This window comes from Podarcis filfolensis (assembly GCF_964270895.1).
Source record: "Podarcis filfolensis genome assembly, chromosome: 1".
Taxonomy (NCBI): domain Eukaryota; kingdom Metazoa; phylum Chordata; class Lepidosauria; order Squamata; family Lacertidae; genus Podarcis; species Podarcis filfolensis.
This window is the reverse complement of record NC_139604.1, coordinates 22,761,052-22,786,939: the sequence shown is the minus strand read 5'-3', so window position 1 is coordinate 22,786,939 and position 25,888 is coordinate 22,761,052. Positions and strand designations below refer to the sequence as shown.

At 43.8% G+C, this 25,888-nt stretch overlaps 1 protein-coding gene across 1 annotated transcript; it reads left to right on the top strand.

The window, feature by feature from the left end:
• The first annotated feature begins 1,689 nt into the window (after positions 1-1,689).
• On the top strand, positions 1,690-25,572 carry NFE2L2 (NFE2 like bZIP transcription factor 2). Its single transcript, XM_083629751.1, has 5 exons — positions 1,690-2,121; positions 19,333-19,602; positions 20,184-20,276; positions 21,199-21,396; positions 23,679-25,572. Exons 1-5 carry the CDS (start codon positions 2,101-2,103, stop codon positions 24,873-24,875), a joined length of 1,779 nt encoding a protein of 592 aa, XP_083485877.1. The 5' UTR covers positions 1,690-2,100; the 3' UTR covers positions 24,876-25,572.
• The last annotated feature ends 316 nt before the right edge of the window (positions 25,573-25,888 follow it).

The following is a 25,888-nucleotide window of genomic DNA, read 5'->3' as shown; positions in this document are numbered from 1 at the left end:
CATAGATTGGAGGATAAGGGAAATTAAACCGGGGAAGGGGAGGGAGAATTAGAATCCAAAGGCTTGCAACTATTTTCTGAATTGGTTTTCTTTTTTCTAATATATTTCTTATTTTTTTTTATACTTTTATTCTGTGTGCTTTTACTTTAATGGGAAAAAAGGGGGACATTGTGGAAAGAAAAGGGGGCGGGCTATGGGGAGAGATCTTTTGCTTTTTTTTTATTAAGGGTGTTGCATAAGGTTTGTATAAATTTAAATTTGAACAATGGGGTATATAAATTGTGCTTTAAATCAGAAATAGAACTTGTGGAAACAACAATATGAAAGGGGAATACGGTAGGGGTGGGGGAAGGGGGGAGTCCCAGAAAGTGGATGTTTGAAAATAAGGCTCTGAATGTATCTTCATAATTTCTTTTCTTCCCTTTCTGTATTTTGGAAACTTCAATAAATATTATTTAAAAAAAAAAAAAAAAAAAGAAATCGAGAGCAGCAGCGGGAGGCCCCATTAGCTACAGTGGTACCTCAGGTTAAGAACAGTTTCAGGTTAAGAACGGACCTCCAGAACGAATTAAGTTCTTAACCAGAGGTACCACTGTATTGGGTAATCCAATTCTCCAAGTAAACTAGTTCCAAATAAGTTAAAGGCTTTATACTGCTGAAGACAGGTTTTAAAATGTTTTTTTAAACAACAGTAGAAGTTTGAATAAAGCAGGGATAGACACACAAAGAGGATCTATGGGGATATGGAGGGGTGGCGACAAGGGGAAAGGTGGGGCTGGCAAGCAGGGGTTGCAGACGTCAATATAAGTTACTGGATTTGTATCCCACCTTTTTTTTTGCAAGAAGCCCAAGGTGGCATGCACTCCCCCCCCCCCATTTAATCCTCACAAGAACCCTGTGAAGTTGGGTTAGGCTGAGAGGCAGAGACTGGCCCAATGTCTCCCGGTGAACTTCATGACAGGCTTTGAACCCTGGTCTCGCAAGTCTTAGTGGGATGTGAAAGCAGTAAATTTGTAAAGTGCCAAAATAACTGGATTCACGTCAAGAACGCTATTTGTGCCATGATGAAATAAAAAGGCATCCTAGATATTTTGTGCATGTCATCCTCTGGTTTGGCATTCCACCAATATACCAATTCACCATTATTTATCCATCTAATTTGTAGCGTTTCCTGCCCACCCCAGAACTTGCCAAGGCAAGAACATCCCCCTCCACGACTCTGAAGGACGCAAAAGCAGGGAGGGACCGGGCAGCAGCCCAGCCGTCATGGACAGGGCTGGATTTAGGTTTGATGAGGCCCTAAGCTACTGAAGGTAATGGGGCCCTTTCTATGTCCAGCTGTCCTTTGTCAACAACAAATAGTCGGTGTTTTTTGTGTTGAATATATGCTATATGGTAATATATGGAACTAATAGGTTTCTAAAGCCATTTGCACATGCAGAATGTAGGCACCCTATATAAAGAAATGAGCAAACCAGTGATATTTTAGGGAGCTGGCTAGCAGGCGTAGCCCATTGCTTACATCACAGGAGCCTGTAAACACAAATCACTGTTGCTGTATGTAGGTTCTATTTTATTTGTTTTTTATCTTACATTTTGGAAATTACATCCAGTTTTTTTCTTCCTTTAAATTTTTTGGGGGCCCCCAAGAGAGTGAGGCCCTAAGCTACAGTTTGTTTAGCTTATACGTCAATCCGGCACTGGAGAGCAAGGAAGGACCTTTCCTGTCCTTGAGGTTTGTTTTCCTCCCGCCGCGCCTGCTGAGCTTATCTCGCCACCGGCGCGCCCGCCTGCCTTCCCCCAAGCCTGGCTGCGCTCCACGGAGCAGAAGGGGCCGTCCTCTCCGCCCTCCTTCCTCCTGCTCCTCCCGGGCCCCGGGAGTGGCTCGGGAGAAGGCGGGGCGGAGCAGGACAGGCGGCGGAGACTTTCCCGGCAGCGCGGGGCGGGCAGAGAAGGGGACAGCGGGGAAGCGAGACGGAGCGGACGGCCGAGCCAGCAGAAGCTTCCCAGCGCGCCCGTCCGTCGCGGAAGAAGCCGAGCGCTGCCCAACCCAGCCGCCCCGGGAGCCTGGCCCGCTGCGCCAACCTCCTTCCCGGCACTATGGAGGTGGAGGCGCCGCAGGTGAGACCCGCAGCGCCCCCCTCCCCGCGCGCGCTTTCCTTGCGACGGCACCGGGCTGAGCAAGGAGAGGGTCCCTAAGGGGCAGCCCCTTCCCCACCGCAGGTCCCTAAGGGGCGTGGGAGGGGCGAGCCAGGCTTCGTTGAGCCTTCTCCTCCCGTCGGCTCGGGGCGGGGCGAGGGCAGCCGGCGCCACCCACTTCCCCGCTTGCGAGGGCGGCTGCCAGCTGCCGGCTTCGCTTCGGCGCCGGCCCGCCCCGTCCTCCGTGACGCAGCGCACACGAGCGCGCTGACTCACCGGCGGGCGCAGCCATCCCCGACGGCCAGGCCGGGGCAGCTGCTGGCGGGCAGACAGGTGCTTTAAGTTGGAAAGACCCACAGGACTCACCCGGGGGCTTGGTTTCTTCTCCCCCTGAGCCTGGGACCCGTCCAAAAATCAAAAACGAAACCTGGACCACCTGGGGCAGAGTGCAAATTTGTAAAAAGAAAGGAGTGCTTCTGGGCATGTGCAGAGTGCTGCTCTCGTCGGCGATGTGTGTGTGTGTGCGCGCACCACGGGCCCTGCGAATTTGGGATTAGGAGATAGCGCACCCCGATGGGTTCCATAGCTGTCAAGGTTTCTCGTTTTTTAAGAGAAATTCCCTTATTCCGAATAGGATTCCTCATAAGAAAAGGGAAAAGTTGACAGCTATGATGGGTTCTGAAACGGCTTGAGTCTTGAAATCTTGAAAACAAGAACACTTTTGGAGGCTTGGGCTGAAAGCTTTGATTCCTAAATTATTTGAAGGAGATCTATGAAGAAGAAGGGAGGAGAGGAGGAAACACTTGAGTTGACTGGAGGCCCCCCCACTCTGGTGCCTATGATCATCTTGGCCCCCTTTAAAGGTAAAGGGACCCCTGACCATTAGGTCCAGTCGCGGACGACTCTGGGGTTGCGGCGCTCATCTTGCTTTACTGGCCTATTATTACTATTTTAAAATTATTATTAAAATTTCTATACCTCCCTTCATCTGAGGATCACAAGGTGATTTACAGTATAAAACCCTCCATAGTAAAAAACGTTCCTGGCCCCCCCCCCCCCGCAATTTAAAGCACCATAGATTATTTAATGAGGCAAAGGCCTGTGAGAAGAGGAATGTTTTTGCCTGGCACCTAAAGATATATAATGAAGGGCCCAGGCGAGTTTCCCAGGGGCGAGCATTCCACAAGCGGGGAGCCAATGCAGAAAAGGCCCATTCTTGTGTTGCTGCCTTTTTGATCTCTCATGGAGGGGGCACATGAAGAAGGGCCTCAGATGCTGATCACAGGGTTCGGGTTGATTCGTATGGGGGGAGGGGGTCCTTGAGATACTGCAGTCCTGAGCCATTTAAAAGTGGACTGTTGCTGATGGTATAACTAATTATAAGGATTTTTTCAATGTGGAAGGGGAATGTGTAAATTGTCACCTATGAATACAAGTCACTTGTTTATTTTGCTGTGGTGACATGGGTCTGGAAGGAGGCGTGTGCTGTGGTGTTTTCAGATGTTTTCTATTAAAACATGGCTTCCCATCTTGGGATCTGGTTCTTTGTGTGGTGTTTGGCCATAGTGTATGTGTGCGTTTTTGGTAGTTTCTAGGAACATGTTTAGACTTAACATCATGCCACGAAAAAAGGAAGCTGTAAGCTGCTTTTCAGTGGCGAATTAACTTAGCAGCACAATCCTATGCTTGTTTACTCAAAAGTAAGCCTCACTGTGTTCCATGGGACTTGCACACTGGTTACGGGATTGTAGCCCATACCAGAGCTACCAGTGCTAGTACTCAAAATAACCGTTAGCAAATGCTTTGGGCATTTATTTAACGTACTTCAGTGCTACTTAATTGTTAAAATACCAAAATCCACTTGCAACAAATAAAACAAACAATTTTGCACGTGCACACAAAAATCAAGTTAAATTTGGAATTGTAAAGGTGGAAGGGACCATGAGGGTCATCTAGAAACATTTTTCAAAAAAAACCCAACCACCTTATGTAGAAGAAATATTTAAACAGCAGAGTTCCATGCAAACAGCAATACAGTCTAATGGCATAAAGCCTTGGGAAATGAAAATGTCTTAATCTGCCATCAAAATGAGGAAAGTGTTGGCGACTCTTTCCTCTGGGATGCACAAGTACCATCTCTGAAAAGCTCCTCTCCCTAGTTAAAACCCACCATTTCACTTCTGCTGATAATAGATTCCTGGATGAGACCTCAAACTGGCTGCATATACACCACAAATTCAAAGCACCCCCACTCGAATCATCACGGGAACTGTAGTTTACAGAACCACAATCCGCAGAGCCCCCAAGAAACTACCGTTCCTGAGAATCGTTGGGGGGAAGCAACATACTTTTAAGTGTAATAGTGCGTATGCAACAAAACTTGCAGTTTTGCCAAGCACTGCACCACACCCAAAATAGTTGTTTCTTGGGGTTTTTTTACACACGTTCAAAGCTGTCCCGAGTCTTGGAAATTTATTTCTATTTTCGAGACTCTCCTGTTGACGGTAACAAAAGGAAAAGTGCACGCATACCTCTCCCTGGTTTCCATACACACAATGCATGATGTTACATAATTCTTCATTCATGGAGTGAAAGTTGTGGCAGGTTTGGACTTGTATAATATCACTAGGCCTTGGGAGTAAGCCTCACTGAACTCCGTAGGACTGGTTTCTGAGTAGATATGTATAGGTTTGCACTGTGTTTGTTTTTTTCTAAAGCCACATGCACACCGTACATTAAAAAGCACTCTTGCACCACTTTTTAACAGTTATGGATTCTGCCCAAAGAATCCTGGGAACCGTCAAGGGTTACAGTTCCCATCACCTTCCACAAAATACAGTTCCAGCATTCTCCAGGACTGTGTGGAGCGGTCCAAGAAAGCTTGAAATGTATGGTTACTGATGCAACTTAACTGTTTCCAGGAGCAGACAACTTCAGACTAACATCTGATGCAGGAGAGGGCGAAAGACGAGAGCATAAAAAAAAAAAAATTCCCTTGGCATCTCTCGACATCTCTTTCATAATCGCCCTCTTCCCCCACCTTCTTCTGGTCTGTCAGGGCTCGGCCTTACATTTTACAGGACTGTTAATTATCTGCATATCTACAAGTGCAAAGGTTGCAACGCTTGTGTAGGGTTCTGTGGCTTTGGGGCACTGTACAGGCACAAACGGATCTATATCGCCATCTAAGTATTTTTAAGGCATTTTGGAAGTCAGTGCTCTAGGCAGAATGGAGGATCTGGCATGCAGATATCACAACTACAAGAAAACAAGTGTCCTTTTGAGGTTTTGGAAGGCTCCAAAAGGGGGTCTCTGGCAAAGGTGTGTGAGGCTTTCTGTGGGCACCTCCAGCCTTTAATCTCCATTAAGTTCAAACTTAAATGTCAGTACTGTACTGTACTTGCTCTCAAGTGCCTCTTGCAAAAAAAAAAAAAGGGCCAGTGTACATGATTCCCTGCTGAAGGGGGCCACTTTGGAAAAGGTGTTTCGGCAGTGGCTGCACCAAGCAGACAATTTGTCAGGCTACTTTGCTTTGAAGGCTCCCCTCCCCCTTTGCAATTTTGCATGCCACTGCAACAAAAATATTGATGAAGGTTCAGGAGTCCTGTTCTCCTTTGCTTCTGGTCGTTCTAGCTTTATCAAAATTAAGTGAAATCTGTTTTGGGTGTGTGTGTTTTATGTTTATTTTTACGGCGTGTTTGCTACATCATCATCATCGCCAACACAACCTCTGTAAGCTTCGGATAACTACTGCCGCACTAGTTTAACCTCGCAAAATCTGGTATTGGGCTGCTGGGGGCACAGTGCTGTTAGAAGTGGTTTCAAAGGGAGATACATAACAGAGGTTTGGGAAGCATGAATGCATGCCAACTGCTGTGGAGGAGAGAAAAAGACAAGAACGTTCAGTAGCATGAGATTCAGCTTTAAGCCTTACTATCGCAGGGTGATGTTGGGAAAGTTAGTTAGTACCTTGGCTCAGCACTCAAATCTGAAATGTTGTTGTAAGTCAGTGATGAGAGCTGCAACCTGATTAAAGTCGATTTAATTGATTAATTCTCCTGGTTTTTCCTCTCTCAATCAGTGGATGGTTCATGCATGAAGTATATTTTCTGTATTTTTTTCGGTAATGCACTCGCTCAATGTAGCAGGAGAGCATTTCCTGTATCAGAGCAGGGAGAATGGCTCTTTGCAGATGGGAAGCAGCCATCTTAAGATTTTGTAAAAGTTTATGTTAAAAAAAATATACTGTTTGTCGAAAATCATTAAGTCTGCTCCCTGATTATTTGAGGCGTCTCTGTATTTGAGTAAAAGTTCTGAAATTAACCAATTCACTGATTACGGGAGCAGTCGTATACTGTACCTATTTACCTGGGAGTAAGTCCCATTGAACTCACTGTGGCTCCTCCTGAGTAGAAACATAGGATTGCTGTGTTAATGTTGCAACCCTGTTTTGTTGGCACAATAAGGAAAATGATTTCATCTTGAGGAACAAGTCCCATTTACTTTATCTTACCCCTTCGTTTCCCGTCCCCAACACTCATAAGGCAATCTGATATAATGCCAAAAGCAAACTTGGTAAGGCATGTCTAATTTCAAAACCAGTCTTAATCCTCCCCCCCTCAAGCAGAAGTGCAGGTATCAGTGTTGGCCTAGAAACTTCTTCCTTTTTTGGGAGGGTGGGGGAAGACAGAATCCAAAAGCAACTGTGGCATCATACCATTACTATTTTTGATCTATCTAAAAAATTCTGAAAGAAATGAGCATTCTTTCAGCAAAGCTCTTAACCAGGCTAGTAAAATATGGGGTGTAGGAAATAAGAGACATTGCAGAGTATGATTGAAAGTTCAAACCTTTTGTTTGTAATAGTTTAAGGTGGTATATGGAGGAGGTGTAACACATTAAATTAGATCATTTGGTGCTCTGTGCAAAAAAAAATGAGAGTATATTATTTCCCCCCGTTTCTAAGGCACATGTAGAAATGGCATGCCTACTGCAGCTTTGGAGATCTTGACCGAGGAAATGAAATACTTGAATAGATTTAGAAAAATTGTGTTCGTATTCATTACGGTTTTGACAACACCTGATCAAATTGCAAATGTGAGTAATTTGTTGGGTGTCTGTAACATGGAACTACTTATCTTTGAAGGATACTGTCTGCATTCTCCTTTTGGAGTTAACGAAAGGTGGCAGTTGCCTGTCATAGTTTCCCTAAACGGGCCCTTTCTGTTCTTTATAGCGTGCAAACTTCAGTGCTCTGAAAGCCAGAAAGAAGTTGGGAGTTGTGCAATCATTTATTTCCCCTCAAGGCAGCTGCTTCAGTTTTGGAATGAGACTTTTCTTGAAGTCAGGATCCACTGGGTACCAAGGGTAAAGGGACTGAGGGGTGTAACTGTTTAAAATTGACTTATTTTAAAAAATTGATTTTGCTGTTAATTTTTGCCTCTTCTAACAGTCTAACTGTAAATATTACCAGCAATTCTCCTTGCAGGAAGTTTCTCCCCCAAGACACAGAAATATTCAGCTCTTTCAGCAGCTTGTGCAATGAGGAAATAAACTAATTTATTTTCCTTTTCTTAAAAACAACAACAACATATTTTAAAATAATAGCATAAAGTATTGCTGTTCACTCGTTAGGCAATATCCTATTTTGGATATTTCCCATATTGACCTTGTGGGGAAACTCTTTTTGCTTTTTTATATAGCATAAGGATTTCAATGGGGCACCTCAGTTACCAGGAAGAATAGTATGAGGGTTATTTTGTGTTACAGCTTTGTGTTTTTATGCTGTGAACCGCTTTGAGATCTTTGGATGAGGGGTGGTTTTCAAATTTAATAAATAAAAAAAATTATATATATATATGATTACAGCCTTCAGAACAAAGTTTGAAGCACTGTAGCAGACAATATGAACTTCCCCAAAGCAATACGGGGCAGAGAATGATTTGGGATAGAGATTACCTGTTTTTCAGCCCCTTTCCCCTCCGTTCTCAATTGCCCCTCTTATCCCCTGGGTTCCAGACATGGGTTTGCAATGTTTGTAGTCCTGCAGGAGAAGCAGGGGAGAGATAAAGGTTAAAGCAGCCATTGCTGCTTCTCTTTTTGAAATCTCTTCCTCTCCATACTGCTTTGCCATAAAGAAAATGGCCATGCAGTGTATATGCAGGACCTTCGTGATATGCAGGCCTGACCAACAGTCTGTTGGCACTGATTAGACATTAATCTTCTGTAGGCGTGTTTTGCACTTCAGCCAAAATGAAAAAGTAGACCACAGATTAACAGCCTAGTTAAACTTTGTTTTGGCCCCAGTTATCGCATTCCATCCCAAAGCAGCCTATTTCTTGAGTTTAGAAGGCCCTTTGAAAACTTGGAATGACTGCATAATAATTTTTCATTTTTGCACAAGAACGTATACTGAAATGTTTGAATTGTAGTTAGGAGCACTAAAAGTGCAGCAAGATTAACAGTCTCTTGGAAACATTTTCTGCACTGTTTATGCAACTGACCGGTTTTATAGCAGAGAATAATCAGGCAAGCGTTGCCTGCACGTAGAAAAAAATTGCTAACAGGACCTAGAAAGCCAGACTTTGGAGTCCAGATAGCCGAGAAAACAGAACTGCACAGCTTAATAGTTTTATTACATGATTGTTTTAATAAGATAAGCAATTGAATTGGCTTACAAGAAAGAAAATAGAACCTTGTGTAGTATAAGAATAGAGAAAAATCCATAATGTTATGAAATTTCATTCCGACACAGTTCATAGTTTTAAGGCAATTGTAGTGTACTTCGATCAGAGCCGTCTTTACTACAGTATTGGGCTTACTGGCGCGTCATGCCAGGGCGCTGGCCTCTCAGGGGTGCCCCAGCGAGTGGGGGAGCTGCGCGGCTTTGCCGGCGGCCTCCCCTTTCCCTCCACGCCTACCAGCTGTGCTCCGTCAACTATATGGCTGGCGGGCATGCAGCTTCCTTCCCAAACCTTCGCAGGAGGAGAGCGGTCCCCGCAGAGGCTTGGGAAAAGGTCAACAACTCTGGGAAACGGGGTGGGGCGGGCGGGCGGGATATTTGCACCATGGCGCCAGATATGCTTAAGACAGCCCTGACTTCGATCCTGGAGCATACAGAGCCTGATTACAGCATCCCAGTTTTCTAAAATGGAAGAAAGTTTGAAAACGTGCTAAAAATCAAGCCGGAAACCCAAAGGATGCTCAGGCAACACCTGACGCAAATCACCACATTTGGACTATCATATCGCAGTCACCTCTGATATGGGTCTCTGTTTAGTTTAAACACCGACAGCTAATTCAAACACACTTTCTTTTGTTTCTGCAGATCTGCTTTGTTGACTGAAACCAGGGTTTCTCAGTGTTGAACAGGCTTGTTCTGTATGCTTGACATTGACAAGCTACATGGGGTGTGTGTGTGCAAATAATAATAATTAATAATAATAATAACAATTCTGGGCGACTTCCACAAAGACCAAAAATACATTAAAATGTCACACATTAAGAACTTCCCTGAACAGCGCTGCCTTCAGGTGTCTTCTAAATGTTAAGTAGTTGTTTATCTCTTTGACATCTGATGGGAGGGCGTTCCACAGGATGGGTGCCACCGAGAAGGCCCTCTGCCTGGTTCCCTGTAGCTTTGCTTCTCGCAATGAGGGAACCGCCAGAAGGCCCTCGGCGCTGGACCTCAGCGCCCGGGCAGAATAATAGGTATTTGCTGCTGGTCCAAATGAACTTGGGGTCTTGCCGGATCGCTGTCCCTAAATGTGGCTGTTGTGGAAGAACCTTGTGCAGCTCGATACTGCTTCCTTACTAACACACCTCGCAGTAAATTGGTATATGGCAGAGCTTTCCAAACAGTGTGTCGCGACACGTTAGTGTGTTGTGCTGCAGTATGTAGGTGTGTTCCTCCTGGGGCTGGAAAGAGGTTAGTGTAACTTCTGGTTTGCTAGTAAAACTGAATTACTGTGTCGTGAAACGATGCATGTCTAAAAAATGTGTCACGGACATGAAAAGTTTGGAACGCTCAGGTATATGGGAAGCTGCTGTCTGGACCCAGTCAGTAAATGGCGGTTTTAAATACAGTTAAAGGCGAGATGATAGACCCCTTATTGCCTGTGAAGAAAGCACTTCCTTTTATTTATTGCCTCTGGCCAGGCTAGCTCTGCAGGTTTCAGAAGCTCATTTTAAGGCGTGCAGGAAGGAAATGGGTCATATATAAGGGCGTGTGGAAGACCATGGCTGAACAGCAAATACTGGGGTTGTCTGTGCCAAGGACAGACATTGCAAACATCTGAAATGAGAAAGAACATGGGGTTGTATCCAGTGGGGGCCTTGCATTTGCGTATGGTGGAGCACCCAACTTTCACCAAGTCCCCAATCTTTTGCAGTCCTCAGTACCAATGTTCGGCAAGCTTGGGTCCCTCTGACGGACTACAACTCCCATCATCCAAGTGTGCCCAAGCTTTGCCTTGGTCTCATTCATGTCACGCTAAACTACAGTGTAGTGATACCCAAATGTGATCACAAACTTGTCACAGTTTAGCACTGCACCCAAGTACAGTCTGTCTAAATATCACACATATCATATGCTACTTTTAGAAAGGTAAACTGTATCGCCATAAATAAATATTTCTAAATATTTTTCCACATCCTGGTGATGCTACTGTAACCCAAAATGTATGTATCACTGGTCTACGCATGTAGACATTTGTTGAATTGTCCCACCTTTCCATTGGCATGCTCAAGTGTTTAAAGAAGTTATCATTGTGTCAGACCGTTACGACAGTTTAGTACAAATAGAAGAATTGCCGTACAAAACAATTCTTCATTGCAGCTTGAGAGATTTGACCTCTCTCTTTTGCTCCTGTAAGTTAAAGGTCTTTCAGGGAAAGACCAACAGTGATGGAAAATTTAGGAGCAAGTTTTGGCTTCCCTGCTACAGCTGATAGTCGTCTTCAGCAGCAGCAGCAGTGATGATGGAGAAAATAAGGGTGCTTCAAAAACTCTGTTTTTTATAAAACACACAGCAACTTGGAAAAATGCCAGTAGTTGGGTATTAAACCGATTCTCTTCCGATAAAATGTTTAGGTTTCCAAGCTTCCCATTCTGAATTGAGTGATAGCTTTTTAATGGAACACTTACACCAGGTACAGTTAAAAACTGGCATTTCAAAAAAGCTGGCGGTTTCAGTGAGAAAGGCTCTTTCGTGAATGTTTTATGGAAGCATTCCCACCAGATGAAAATTATCTTAGCCACCTAGTTATAATTTTGTTATGTGCCTCTTGAATTCTCAGAAAATACTTGAGTTAAAACCATTGGAGCATGTGTCTTATGCTCCCCCCTTTTTTTAAAAAAAATTGAAGCGCTCAAAATTGTTGTGTAATCCAGAGCTGGTCGTGATACATAACTTCCAATTGAGAACATTGCATATATAATTTGTAATGAGGCCTATTGAGCATTATGGGCTAAAAACCACTCAAGGAATATGATAGCGAGGGCCAAGCCAGCCATGTAAACTTGTTTTGATGAATAAAATAACACGATCAAAATGACTTTTATCGAGGAGCAAAGCTGCCCCTTCCTCATCCTTGTAGTTTTGAGCTTTTACTCACAACTGATGCAAGATTGGGTGGGAAGGTTTGCAGATCAGTCTCTTTAATTGTAGGGTGCGCTTAGAGAGAGGCAAGGACCGTGTACTATGTAAGGTAAACCGGAATACTTGCGTTTATAGGTTCCTTGCATGCATGTACGCTTCTGACTCCCACAATGTTTAGATGTGAATGCTGGGATACTTCATTTCCATTTTTGCATATAAACAGAATGTTAGATATGCACGGACTCGCTGATTTTAAGCTCGAGGGCGTCGGTTTGCATCCAAAAATATGCCATTTGCTAGCAGATGTAGCAAAATAGTGTTCAAGTACGGCAGAATGAAAACCGTAGGCAGTTTTTCAAAAATTTGTTTATTATAAGGAAAGTAGGTCACGTGGAATTTAAAATATTCAGGGGAGGGGGGTGGTATTCAGTCTGGTGAAAAGCAAACTTCATCCCACGATGGTATAAAAGCATATATTCTTCAGTTACCCCTTTTCCCTGAAGCCTTTTGTTTGGATAGTTTCGAAATGGCTGCATGGGCAGATGCCTCTGGGTTCTGGCTAGCAAAGTGGGAAAGAATTAGAAAGAGAACAAGGGGGAAAGAAGCTATCGGCTTTGCTCTTAAATAAAACTGAGGCATAATGACAGTCCAAATCATGGGTAGTGACAGCAACACTTATTGCCAGAACCATACAGCTCATCCGGTGCCACTAAAACAAGACCTGTTTATTTTTTTAAAAAGTGAGGAACCCTTCTGACTTGGCTCAGTTACCTTCTTTCTGAGGTAAACGGTGTGGGCGGCTTTTGAGGCTGTTTTAAGACATATGATTCTGAGGGATTCTTCCACTCACCTCAAGATCTTACATGCCTTCCTTCATAGGCATGAGATAAATATATATGCTTACTTCATTTTTGTTTTAAATTTGAAGGAGCTGCTTCTGCCCCACTTTGGTCAGCTGGGTTTCATTAGGGTCACAATGCACTAGAACGTGTATCATCAACATCATCATCATCACTATTATTAAGATAAACTCGTTCGAGCTAGAGAGTTGGTGGCACTCAGTTTGAAAAACCCTGTTTTCCTCCCCCCCCCCCCCCAATTTCATTGCAAGCTTTCCTGTAAATATCTTTTATAATTAATTTATTTTTAAGGCCTCCTGGCAGGGATTTAAAACCTATTTGGACCACAGAACGCTTTTGTTATATACACCTAATATAAAATTCTAAATATGGGGCCCTTGCTTTGGTCCTTTTGTTTATCCTGATGCAAATATGTTTGCTAAAGCGCAATAAGAGTTAACAGCCAAACTTTACAACGCACACGGAGAGTTTCACATAAAATCTATAACTGACTACCCAGATGGCAAATGCTGATATGTAAACCTAAAACATGAAATTTTCCGTTGGGGTCCAGATGGCTGCTTAATGTGAATTGTTTAACATTTATGTTTATCTTATTAAAACTGCCTTTTATAAGTCCAGACTAGGCTTAGCAATGTGGCTCGGAACAGGCTCTGGAAAAGCGTATCAGTAAATGAGTAAAAACACCAAATGCCAGTCAGCATTTGATTTCGAAAAAGAGAGGGTTTCATTCCTAAGCCTGCTGGGAAGCCATATCATTTGCCTAGGTAGCTGTGGTCTTGTAAGCGTGAGTGTGGGGGGAGAGGTAGCGATTACTCAGTGGTGAGGCAAAGGCACTCTGTGCATGCCATGGGGCAAGTTTATTTCTTGCTGTTTCAAAGATTCCTGGGCTCAGGCTGGTGCCGAGGACAGCTTCCAAGCCTGAGCGCTCAGACAAACTAACCCCTGATACTAGCATAAATGCCTGCGTTTCCTACCTGTACTTGAACGGACCTTATACAGTGGTACCTCGGTTTTCAAGCATCTCGGAAGCCGAACGCCGAAAACCCGGAAGTGAATGCTTCTGTTTTTGAACGTGCCTCAGAAGTCGAGCAGTTTCTGCTGCGTGTTTTTCAATGTTCTCAATTGAATTGAGGCTTCCAAAGTGAGTTTTCGGTTCTCGAACGTTTCAGAACTCGAATGGTCTTCCGGAAGGGATTACGTTCGAGAACCGAGGTTCCACTGTAGTTGTTTTAAGCACATTAATATCTGTGCTCTGAGGAATAAACACCTGAGCCCACCAATTCCCAGTCCTGCACAGGCCATTATGGAGACTCGGGGTGGTATAATAGTTAGACCAGGCATCTCCAAACTCGGCCCTCCAGATGTTTTGGGACTACAATTCCCATCAACCCTGACCACTGGTCCTGCTAGCTAGGGATGGTGGGAGTTGTAGTTCCAAAACATCTGGAGGACCGAGTTTGGGGATGCCTGAGTTAGACCAACGTTTCCCAGACTTTGGTCTCCAGTTGTTTTTTGGACTACAGTTCCCATCATCCCCGACCAACTGAATAACTGAGTTAGCAAACTGATTTCTGCATGCACAAGGGGACTCCCCCCTTCCTAATAATAATCCTAATCCTAATCCTAATCATCATCATCATCATCATCATAATAATAATAATAATAATAATAATTTAATACCCCACCCATCCGGCTGGGGCTCACCAGCCACCCTGGGCGGCTTCCAACAAAAGATTAAAAATACATTTAAACATCAGTCATTAAAAACTTCCCTAAACAGGGCTGCCTTCAGATGTCTTCTAAACGTCAAATAGTTGTGCTTCCCCTAAGCTTTTGGTCCAGATTTGGGGTGGCAGAGTAGGATGGGAGGAAAGACTCATTGTGCAAGCAGAAATTGTTTTGCTTGCACCATTGTTTAGGTGAATACCACCTGCGGTCACCACCCTGAGCTCCTTGGAACAAGGGCAGGATAAAAATGTAAAATAGTAATACTTATTAATCAAGCCCCGCTGAGACTATCGTTAAACTACTTAATAACCAAATTATTGTTCACTGCAAGTGTTAGTTGGTTCCCATCACGATTAAAAACAACGTACATTTCGATTACCAGTGTTGGTTGGACAGTAGTGAATGTCTTGCATAAGGGGTGTTCCCGAGTTACAGGGGGAAAAGCAGGTTTTAGTTGAAAACCCTCCTAAACACTTGCTTTCACAGGTGTTGAAAGCCTAGTCCTTTTCCTTGGGCATTCCCCTTTCTTGGATCTGCCCAAACAGCTATTTCCTCTGACATAATGTGGGAACTTGCACAACGAAAAAAGAGAACAAAAGTCTTCTTATGGAGCAAGTCACATGATAGACCATTGCGTTGTTTTTTATCAGCAGTAAATTTTTCTGAAGGATGTGGTTAGCGAGACATGTGTTATGTGTTATGTACCATTTATTAATCTTGTGTAGAATTATCAACACATTCAGCCACATTTTGACATTCATCTGAACTTGGCAGTCGATGCAAGCATTTACAGGAACCCTAAGAAATATTTATGAACATAAATTTGTAGAAATCAATCTAATTGGAACGTAGCCTTAAATACTTTTTTGATGGCGTGTGTGTGGAAGCTTTATTTAAAATTAATGAAACAGAGCGCCTGCAAATTATCATATTAAGCATATTCCAGTTAATGAAAAAGTCATTGCATCATAAAACCAGAATCGTAGAATCGTCCACTTGGAAGAGACCCCGAGAGTCACCTAGTCCAACTCCCTGCCATGTAATGTAATGTAAGATATAAAGCATTTAAAAGGGAGTTGCTCTCATCTCATTTTGCATAGATTTGGCTTATTCCCCGCCCTCCCAACTACTCTAAACAGGCTGTGCAATAACTTTCATGCCAACAAGTCCCCTCTATTTCAAAAGCAGCTGTCGTCGTGGCTACGGCTTTAAAGCCACGCTGCTTTGTGAATGCTGTTTTCAGTACGATTGTTTTCTATTCATTTCTACTGTCGCAGTCAGGGCTGTCTTTAGCAGATGTGGCGCTGGGGTGCAAAGATCCACCCAGCGCCCCCAAATTACCATGGATAGTGTTTGGGTGGCCGTAGCTGCACACTGCCAGCCATCTGAGGGGGAGCGCAACTCTCCCCTATGCCACCGGCAAAGCCGCGCAGCTCCCCCACTCGCTGGGACGCCCCTGAGAGGCCGGCGCCCTGGCGCGACGCACCACTAAGCCCTATGGGAAAGACGGCTCTGGTCGCAGCTCAAAGCAAACTTGGGAAAGACATGTAGTTAATCTGACATGCTGAGGACCGCGGATAGGCACTTGAACCGCGCATCTCGCTTTGGCAGAGGCAGCAGCCCAGACAATGGCACTCTGAAAACGACGAGCAACTTAGAAACGGAATCTAAAATCCAGATCCTGCCGTTTTTATCCAGAACATATTGCAAATGCTCAGAGATGAAGGAGCCGTTTTCAAATCTGCCATGAGAGAAGAGGGTGAGCAGCTGGTAAACTACTGGCCTTTAATGAAGCCCTGCCATATTGCAGCATCCTCCATTATTGCCAGACTTAATTAGTTCGTTCTACCACGGCAGTCTGGAGGGACCAAACCCTTACTGTGGACAACCGTAATAACTCTTTCCGCTTCTCTTTGTTTTTACCCCTTTCCTAGTGAAATTTGGCATCTCCGTGGAAGAGGTTTAAAATATACTTTAATTAGAAAGATAGACGTTAGAGGGAAAGCCTGGAATTTGGTGAATATAGCCATGGGCATGCAGGAACATTACAATCACTTTGTTGGAGCAGATCAACGGCCCATCTGGTCCAGAATTCTGTTTCCTGTAGTGTCCGTCCAAATGCAGGACAGGAAAGCAATAACCCTTCCCTGTTTGTCCCCAGCGCCAGGTATCCAAAGGAATGCTGCCTCTGAATGGGAACGTCCCATCTAGCTATTGTGGCTGTAGCCATCGTAAGCCAGCATTCATTGCCATATTGTGTAATGGTGAATTGCAGAAGTTCGTTCTGTGTTGTCCACAAGTCTTTCCTTTTGTGTCACGAACCTCTTGGGGCTCCCGCTTTACCTTGGGCAAGCCTGAACTCTATTCTTACTCGTGAGAAACTTTTCTCCACCCAAATTCTTCTTCATGTGAATCCCAGTCCAGATGTTATTTGGCGAATACATTATCTGAAAACTTAGATTCAGTGGGTCAGGTCCAGACTTGCCCTTCTGCAAATGGAAAGGTTTTTATTTGTGAAATGGACCAAGATGCAGTAGAGGTGATTTTTGCCAATTCCCCCTGCAGCCGCCAGTGCTACCTCCTGTGTTCAGCAAGAGGGTCCCCTGACTTTCTGGAACAGCTGTTTTTTTTAGGCAGGGGGTGCACAGCAATCTGCAGAAGGAATAAGTTAAAACTGCTTATCTCTCCCCCCCCCCCACTCCATTGTTGCCCTGTGCCTACAACATGGACTTTGTGTTTGAAGCTTTAACTGCTAGTACGGGGAGCAATATATTGCTGCAGTTACTGCTTTGATCCTGCTGGTCTTATGCACGTTAAGAGCATTTTATGGCTTACTTTTATGACCAGGTAATTTGCCCTAAGCTCACCCTTACGCCCTGTTTAAATGTTCTCCAAGTCATACAAGAAAATTAAGTTGTGTCGGACCATTCACAAATCGGGGGAAATTCACAGTTTAATAAAGACTTTTGTTAGGGTCAACCAGTGTTACAGAATAGGGAGCAAGCTTCACTGGACTGCGGATTAAGCAATAAGAGTAGAACACTGCAGGGCTGTCGTGCACTACTGTCATTGCCCACCATGCAGTACAGAGGTAAAAGCAGTGAATAACAATGCAGTTTTGTTGTTAGTTAATCTCAACTTCAGCCCAGCTTTCAACCTGCAACAGGGGGTCTAATTCACCCAGACAACATTGCAGAGTTGTTGTACCCTACTCAGAACCTGATCTGCAGTATGAAAACTGCAAGACTACTGCTTCCCAGCCATAACCCCTTGCAACTTCCAGTATGGGGATAATGACTTGTCAGTGAAACTCTAGAGCAGGGGTAGGCAACCTAAGGCCCGGGGGCTGGATCCGGCCCAATAGCCTTCTAAATCCAGCCCACAGACGGTCCGGGAATCAGCATGTTTTTACATGAGTAGAATGTGTCCTTTTATTTAAAATGCATCTCAGGGTTATTTGAGGGGCATAGGAATTCGTTCATTCCCCGCCCCCCAATATAGTCCGGCCTCCCACAAGGTCTGAAGGACAGTGGACCAGCCCCCTGCTGAAAAAGTTTGCTGACCCCTGCTCTAGAGAACCACTTGCCCGTCAGCATGGCCAATACTGAGCTAGATGGACCAAATGGTATGATATAAAGGATCTTCCTCTTTTCCTGCTTTTTAAAAAACCTGTTAAGGCCCAGGGTGTTTCCAGATTGTTGCTATTTCTGGGTGGGTTTCAGTTGCTTACTGACCAATTCAGCTTGTGCCACTATAGTTGATTAAGAGGTCTTGTGCAATGAACGTGTGTTCCCCAAAGACCAGACTTTTGCAGGACTGCGCACTGGAATGTGCTTTGATGCAAGGAGATGAGCGCTGCAACCTTTGACTGGACTTAACCGTCCAGGGGTCCTTTACCTTTTTACCTTTACCATCTAGGACTAGGTTCCCAACAAATAAGGATGAATGCTCATTTAAATAGCCGATGTTGTCTCTTGTTGTTGTTTAGTCGTTTAGTCATGTCCGACTCTTCGTGACCCCATGGACCAGAGCACGCCAGGCACTCCTGTCTTCCATTGCCTCCCACAGTTTGGTCAAACTCACGTTGGTAGCTTTGAGATGTTTGTCTAACCCCCTGCAAACAAATCTCCTGATAAAAGCTCAATAAACGGAGGCGCTCAAAAAATATCAGGTTTCAAAGACAGCTTTCCCATTGCAATTGTGTATGAACAGCACCTCTAAAAGAATGAGTTTTTTCGGGGGGGGGAGGGGGAGGAGAAACGTGACACATTAAGAGGTTTACGTTTTATTTACAGCCTTCTGTAATATTCTGTAATATTCTTCGTCTGTAACAGAATCCTGTAATTGTGTTTTGGAAACTGTATGTCAGTGCTAATTAATGCATGTCCCTGGTCCATTACTTCGAATTTGTAATGCATATTTACAACGCAGGCAACCTGGGTTTCACTTACAAGGAAGTCCCATTAGGTTTAATGGGACAATCGCTAGTGCTTACAGCCAAGAAGTTGCTACTGTGCATGTTTACTCACAAATCCTACCAGTGTGGGGACTGCCACATTAATCTGAAGCTAGTGCTCAGGACTGAAACTCTATTATGATGCCATTAAGTCACATCTTAACCTTTTTTGGGGGGTGGGGGTGGGGAGGAAGTAAAAATATATCACAAATTTTGTATCAGCATGCAATGGAGAATATCCAGAGTGCAGTTGGAGGTCTCAGACCACCAGTTTACAGTCCTTTGATTCCATTTAAAGCAGAGTTTCCCAAATTTGGGTTTCTCCAGCTGTTTTTGGACTACAGTTCCTACCATCCCTGACCACTGGTCCTGCTAGCTAGGGATGATGGGATTTGTACTCCAAAAACAGCTGGAGACCCAAGATTGGAAAACCCTGATTTAAATCAACTTAAATGAGACGGCACCTGTTTTGAAAACTGTGTAAAATAAAAAAAGTTTGAAGATCCAATATTATTATCTATACTGTTTGGTTTTTTTTACACACGCAGGATATGAACCTGATCGACATTCTCTGGAGGCAAGATATAGATCTTGGAGCAAGGCGTGAAGTTTTTGATTGTAGCCAAAGACGGAAGGAATACGAGTATGAAAAACAGAAGAAGCTTGAGAGGGAGAGACAAGAGCAGCTTCAGAAAGAGCAAGAAAAAGCCTTCCTAGACCAGCTGCAGCTGGATGAGGAAACAGGAGAATTTGTTCCTATTCAGCCTGCTCAAGCCATTGAATCAGGAAATACCATCACATCCAATAATTATTCACAGGTAAAAAAACCTCCCTGACTTTTTATCATGTGATCTATATTTTGGGTCCCCCCCACTTTCCTAAAGAATGTTATTGCAAGTCTCCAGAGCAAACTATCTGAACAGCAGGGGATTGATACAATTTGTGAGACTATGGTTATATACAAACTTATTCAGGAAGTGAGGAATCCCATTTTGTTTTTATCATAGTGCTACGGTTTCCATTTATTGCTCCATGGGTTCTCTTGAAACGTCTGATGAAATTCCAGAAAGTACAGATGCCTATAGATTTACTGATTACTATCTGTCCAGCATAGAACTTGTATAGCCAGTCTTTCAATACTTAATGAGAGTCTTCTTAGATTACATTGTCCTTTATTCTAATCCTCCCGCAAGCACACCCAGGAGATCTTAATGATTGCAACCAGCGAGTTTGTTTCTTTAATGATCTTGTTGCATTGTGGTGTGCTTTTTTGTGCCTTTTTTATTTCAAAATAAAATTCTATAGAGATCTCTCTCTCTCTTTAAATCTATAAAGAAACAGGTTGTCTGAACTTAGTAGAAGTATTACATATTTGCTATTCTTTATCTTCAATCTACAGAGCGTTCACATCTCCAAACAAGATGCAGATGACCTGTTCTTTGATGACTGCATGCAGCTTTTGGCAGAAACTTTCTTGTTTGCCGATGACCAGGTAAATCTCCCAAGTCTGATGTTTTTAATCTGGCCTCTCCTTTACAACAATTAAAATCCCTTTTCTGTCTCTTTATCGGGTGCTGGGATAGCTCAGATGGTGGAGCACGAGACTCTTAATCTCAGGGTTGTGGCTTCAGCCCCCACCCTGGGGGAAAAGGTTCCTGCATTGCAGGGGATTTGGGACTAGGTATCCTTGAGGGAGCTTCCACCTCTACAATTCTGTGATTGCAGTGTCCTGATTAATAGCATGCATTATGCAACAAACACATTTGAATGTAGATTGTCATACCAACATACTGCTTTGCAGGTGGGTCTCTAGTTCCATCCATGGCACATCCAGGTTGGCCTAGGCAAATTGTGGTCTGAAACCCTGGAAAGCTGCTGCAAGCCAGTGTATACAATACTGTGCTAGATGGACAAGGACAGGACTTGCTATAAAGCAGCTGCCTATGTCCCTACTAAGGGACACGGGTGGCGCTGTGGGTTAAACCACAGAGCCTAGGACTTGCTGATCAGAAGGTCGGCGGTTCGAATCCCCACGACGGGGTGAGCTCCTGTTGCTCGGTCCCTGCTCCTGCCAACCTAGCAGTTTGAAAGCACGTCAAAGTGCAAGTAGATAAATAGGTATCGCTCCAGCGGGAAGGTAAACAGCGTTTCTGTGCGCTGCTCCGGTTCGCCAGAAGCGGCTTAGTCATGCTGGCCACATGACCCGGAAGCTGTACGCTGGCTCCCTCTGCCAATAAAGCGAGATGAGCGCCGCAACCCCAGAGTCGGTCACGACTGGACCTAATGGTCAGGGGTCCCTTTACCTTTTATGTCCCTACTACGAAATACCTCTTTCATTGCCAACAGCCAACCTAAGAACCAATGAGTTTCAAGCATATCGGACCAAAAAATAAATCTGTTGCCTGGTATTCCAGGTTCCCTCTGCTGAATTTCTGCCAGCGGCACCTTCTGAGATGGACAGCAACCAGGTCTTTGTTGAATCTGATCGGATGATCCCACTTGACCCGGCTCTCCTTCAGTCTACCATTCCAGAGTCGACAGCGGTAGATGCTGAGACCACACAAGATATAGAACAAGTTTGGGAAGAACTGCTGTCTATTCCAGAGCTGCAGGTAACAGCAGCAGTCAGCACTTGAACGAAATACTAAATAATCAAATTTATTACTACTATTAAATAACACTTCAATAAGTAGCCAGATACTGGGGAAAAATATTTACAGTGGTACCTCGGGTTAAGTACTTAATTTGTTCCGATGGTCCATTCTTAACCTGAAACTGTTCTTAACCTGAAGCACCACTTTAGCTAATGGGGCCTCCTGCTGCCGCCGCGCCGCTGAAGCACAATTTCTTTTCTCATCCTGAAGCAAAGTTCTTAACCTGAAGCACTATTTCTGGGTTAGCGGAGTCTGTAACCTGAAGCGTATGTAACCCGAGGTACCACTGTATACTAAAAAAGGCCACACTTTTGACATTTTTGCCCTTGGACAGCGGGTCCTCCTGTCGTCTTGCAACTACTGTATATTTACAAAATTTTGTGTTTATGAGGTTGAAGGTAGCGGCTTGAAAGGTTCAGTTACGTTTACTCATCAATCTGTATATTTTAGAACATGAAAAGCAAAATGTTTGCCCGTGTAGGCAGTTTCCCTTTCAGTCCAAACCTTTGCATGCTTTTTATTCAAAAGCAACGCCTGCTCTGCTCAAGACGTTTCTGTTGAGTTTCTAGCCTCACAATACAAATCTAATCTTGAGTCTCAGGGCTGGCACCAGACTTGGGGTGGGGTCTTTTCTTGTTATGCTGATGCCCCCAACCCAACTAACCAGGACCAAGTAGTACTTCTGGCAGGCCTCCGAAACATGCTTCCGTGGGGCTGTGCTACTTTTTTTGAATTGTGCCTAGGCTTGACTGATCCATTCTAGCAGGCCACCATTTTGTGTTACCCAAAATGCAATGCCCTGGCCAATAGATCTAAATTTTATAGCTCAGTAGGCTGGGGTCTTACATATTGTGTAACCAAGATGGTGGGCAGCCGCTGCCTGATGGAAAACTTGTGACTGATTAAAAGCAGCACTGCTGCCCATTGCTGAAAAGCATCTGGGAGCCTGGCAGGGAGAATGGTGAATAGTGGCATGGCTGGGTCTTCAAAGCACCTGACTTAAGATAGCTGTCAATGTTTCCCTTTTTAAAAGGGAAATTCCCTTATTCTGAATAGGATTCCTCGCAAGAAAAGGGAAAAGTTGACAGCTGTGTTGTTGACTGGAGGTGCCGGGCCTAGTGAGTTCATGTAAATTTAGCTCCACCGAGCTTGGGGCTTACTCTCCCCTAGTAAGGCTTGCTTTACTGGTTTTCCTAGGGTCTGTACAGCAAGGAGGGGAATAGCATTTGTTTTTCACTTCCAAGAAGCTGAACAGAAACCCCAGTTCAATATGTAGCACTTTTCTCTACGAACATGCAATTTGCACAATGAATGGAGTGATTAGCATTTCTGCCAAGGTATAGCTATGCTTCTGTTTCCATGTACCTCTTTGGATAAACAGCTGAAGACTTCTCTGAAGCCCTTTCTCAGCTTTATCCAGCCCATGGAATGTTAAGACAGTAGACATGGAAGAGAAAGCATGCAACCTTTAAAAAACATTGTGTCGATTGAGTACTCCGAAGTGACTTCCACAACTACCAAGGAAATTAAAGAACTTTTTTAAAGGTGGGGGCAGGAATGTAAATGGCACAGAGGCTGGGTCTTTTAACTGTCCAAGACACATGAACAGTTATATTTCATAGGTATCCTATGCACGGTAGCTGGGGGGGGGGGGGGAATTGCAGCATTTTACAAAAGGCAAAAAACTTAAGTGTGAATGCCAGGAAGATGCAAATTCCTAATACAGAAGTGTTTACTTGAGGGAAGATTGCCTGCAACAATTAATTTGTCATACTCATCAGATATAAGTGCATCCAAACCAGCCAAGGGACTAGGCACATTCTCCCTCTTTTAAATATATAGCAGGCATCTTTGTAGAACGCTACTTCTGTATAGTGAAAGGTAACAGGTGACTGAAAAAGCAAAATGCTGCAAGCTAGTTTCCGACGTCTCAGATGCCCCTCCCTTTCCCCTTATCCCAATTATTCACATCGTAGAAGTTTACACAGGCTAAAAGGGAGTGTTTGCAGTTGCCTGCATTTCTGTCCTAATTCCTGCTTTGTATGGCCAGCTCTTCTGGCCCTGTCGGGTATACAGAAGCAATACAAAAAAGGGACGACAGCCAAATGCGTCACCTCCAAAGCACAAGAAATGCATCGACTGACTAGAGTTTGCTAGGTGCACAATGTTAACTGTCACACGGTAAAACTTCATCATGTCTATATATCATTGCTGAACTTCCCTCTCCTATTTCCTTATAGTGCCTTAACATTCAGAATGATAACCTGGTTGAAGTAACCCCAAACGCATGCTTGGAAAACGCATCAGCAGAGGCCGATATGAACTTTAGCTTTTATGATTCATTACCTGCTATGGAGAAAGAAGTTGCTAACTGCAGTCCAGAGTACCTGAGCCCTCTGGAAGCTTCCTTTTCCAGCATGCTACTGCCAGAAGATCTTAGCCAAAACAACACACCATGCACAAGCACTGATTTTTCTGAGGATTTCTACTCTTCCTTTGTCGGTGTGAATATGAACACGTCTCCCCCACCGCCAAATTTTGTGGACCAGGCAATTGCTGGCTTTTTAAACGAACCTATCGATCTTTCAGAGTTTGCTCAGTGCAAAGCTTTTAACCGTGACCTTTCAGGAAATGCCCCAGAATGCAATGATTCCGATTCTGGCATTTCGCTGAATGCGAGTCCCAGCACAACATCTCCCACTCATTCTGTTGGGTCATCTTCCATCTCTAGAGATACAGGATTTGGATACAGTGATTCTGAAATGGAAGAGATGGATAGTGCTCATGGAAGCGTGCCACAGAGTAATGCTAAAATGCATTCATTTCAGTTCTATGCTCCGCTGTCTCCATCCCCAGGACAGAGTGTCTCAAATCCTGAATTGCAGCTCACAAGCGTACCCAAAAAAGAATTGCCTGAAAACCCTGGTCATGCTGAAGCTCCGTTTGTGAAGGACAAGTCCTCCAGCCAACTTGATGCTCATTTCAGCAGAGATGAGCTTAGGGCAAAGGCTCTGTGTATCCCTTTCCCCGTTGAAAAAATAATCAATCTCCCTGTGGATGACTTCAACGAAATGATGTCCAAGGAGCAGTTCAATGAGGCACAGCTGACTCTGATTCGTGACATACGAAGGCGAGGCAAGAACAAAGTGGCTGCTCAGAACTGCCGCAAAAGGAAACTGGAAAACATAACTGAGCTGGAGCATGACTTAGGTTATCTCAAGGATGAGAAAGAGAAGCTCCTCAAAGAGAAAGCAGAAAACGACAAGAGCTTGCAACTGCTGAAAAAGCAGCTGAGCACCCTGTACATCGAGGTCTTCCGCATGCTTCGGGATGAAGATGGCAAGCCTTATTCACTTAATGATTACTCACTGCAGCAAACAAGAGATGGCACCATCTTTCTTATTCCTAAGAGCAAGAAGCCAGAGACTAAAATATGAAGATCAGGGAGGCTAATGTTCTCTCAACAACTATTTTTTCAATTTGTATTTTCTACTCCTAGGACTTCCTAGGATGCAAAATATTTCCCTTCCTCCCCAAGTGACTTTACACAAATGTCTCTTTAGAGTAAACTATATGAATACACTTAAAATCGGTGTAAGGCAAATGTATACACAATGGGTAGTACTTTTATAAGACACTAGTTCCTTTTTTTATATAGTAGCAACTCGACTAGTTCCTGCTCTAGTGTAAATATTTCAAAATTTCTTATTTATATACTGTTCCTATAATTTGTTTTACCTAACTGTATATCAAGGGTGATTTAAGACTTTTAATCCTAATTACTTACAAGACCAATCTTGTTTTCATGAACATTGTTTGATAAAATATGAATGAAATGTTTGCAGTTCCTTGAAAATTTTTACTTGCTTTGCTTTAATATGAGATTGAATGTAGTGTTAGTAAACACACATATTAAACGAGTATTGTTAGGGCTCAGCCCAGCCAAAATAACTGAACACTCATTACAAGAATTAAAACTGTTCTTTCATTGAAAGGAATGGAGTATCAATATGCTTAATTTGGGGCTGGATTGTGTCCTTAAAGCTGAAATTTTGCTTTGCATACAAATGTATGCTCCAAGTAATGCTAATTTTTAGATTTTGTACATTAAAAAATAAACGGCATATACTCTTGGCCTAGATTGTTTCATTAGAATGTGGCCTTACCACAAGGGTTTCCACTTGGGCTAATATACCTGTAGAGCAGGGGTGGCCAACTCCCGAGAGACTACAATCTACTTTCAGAATTAAAATCTGGCAATGATCTACCCCCTGGACTGGGTGGGTTCAGTTGTTGAGCTTTTTTTAGGGAGATCTACCAAAACCTCACAGGGAATCTATCTACCAGTAGATCGTGATCGACCTGTTGGACATCCCTGCTGTAAATCTAATGGGCAAGACATCCAACATGCCTCACCGCGCAACAACTTTTTACTTTTTCCTTCTTGCCC

Excerpts from the sequence above, each read along its gene's own strand:
- NFE2L2 (XM_083629751.1), top strand. The coding sequence starts at position 2,101 with ATGGAGGTGGAGGCGCCGCAG. Across the intron at positions 19,603-20,183 it reads CATCCAATAATTATTCACAG|AGCGTTCACATCTCCAAACA; the intron begins GTAAAAAAACCT and ends TTCAATCTACAG. Across the intron at positions 20,277-21,198 it reads TCTTGTTTGCCGATGACCAG|GTTCCCTCTGCTGAATTTCT; the intron begins GTAAATCTCCCA and ends CTGGTATTCCAG.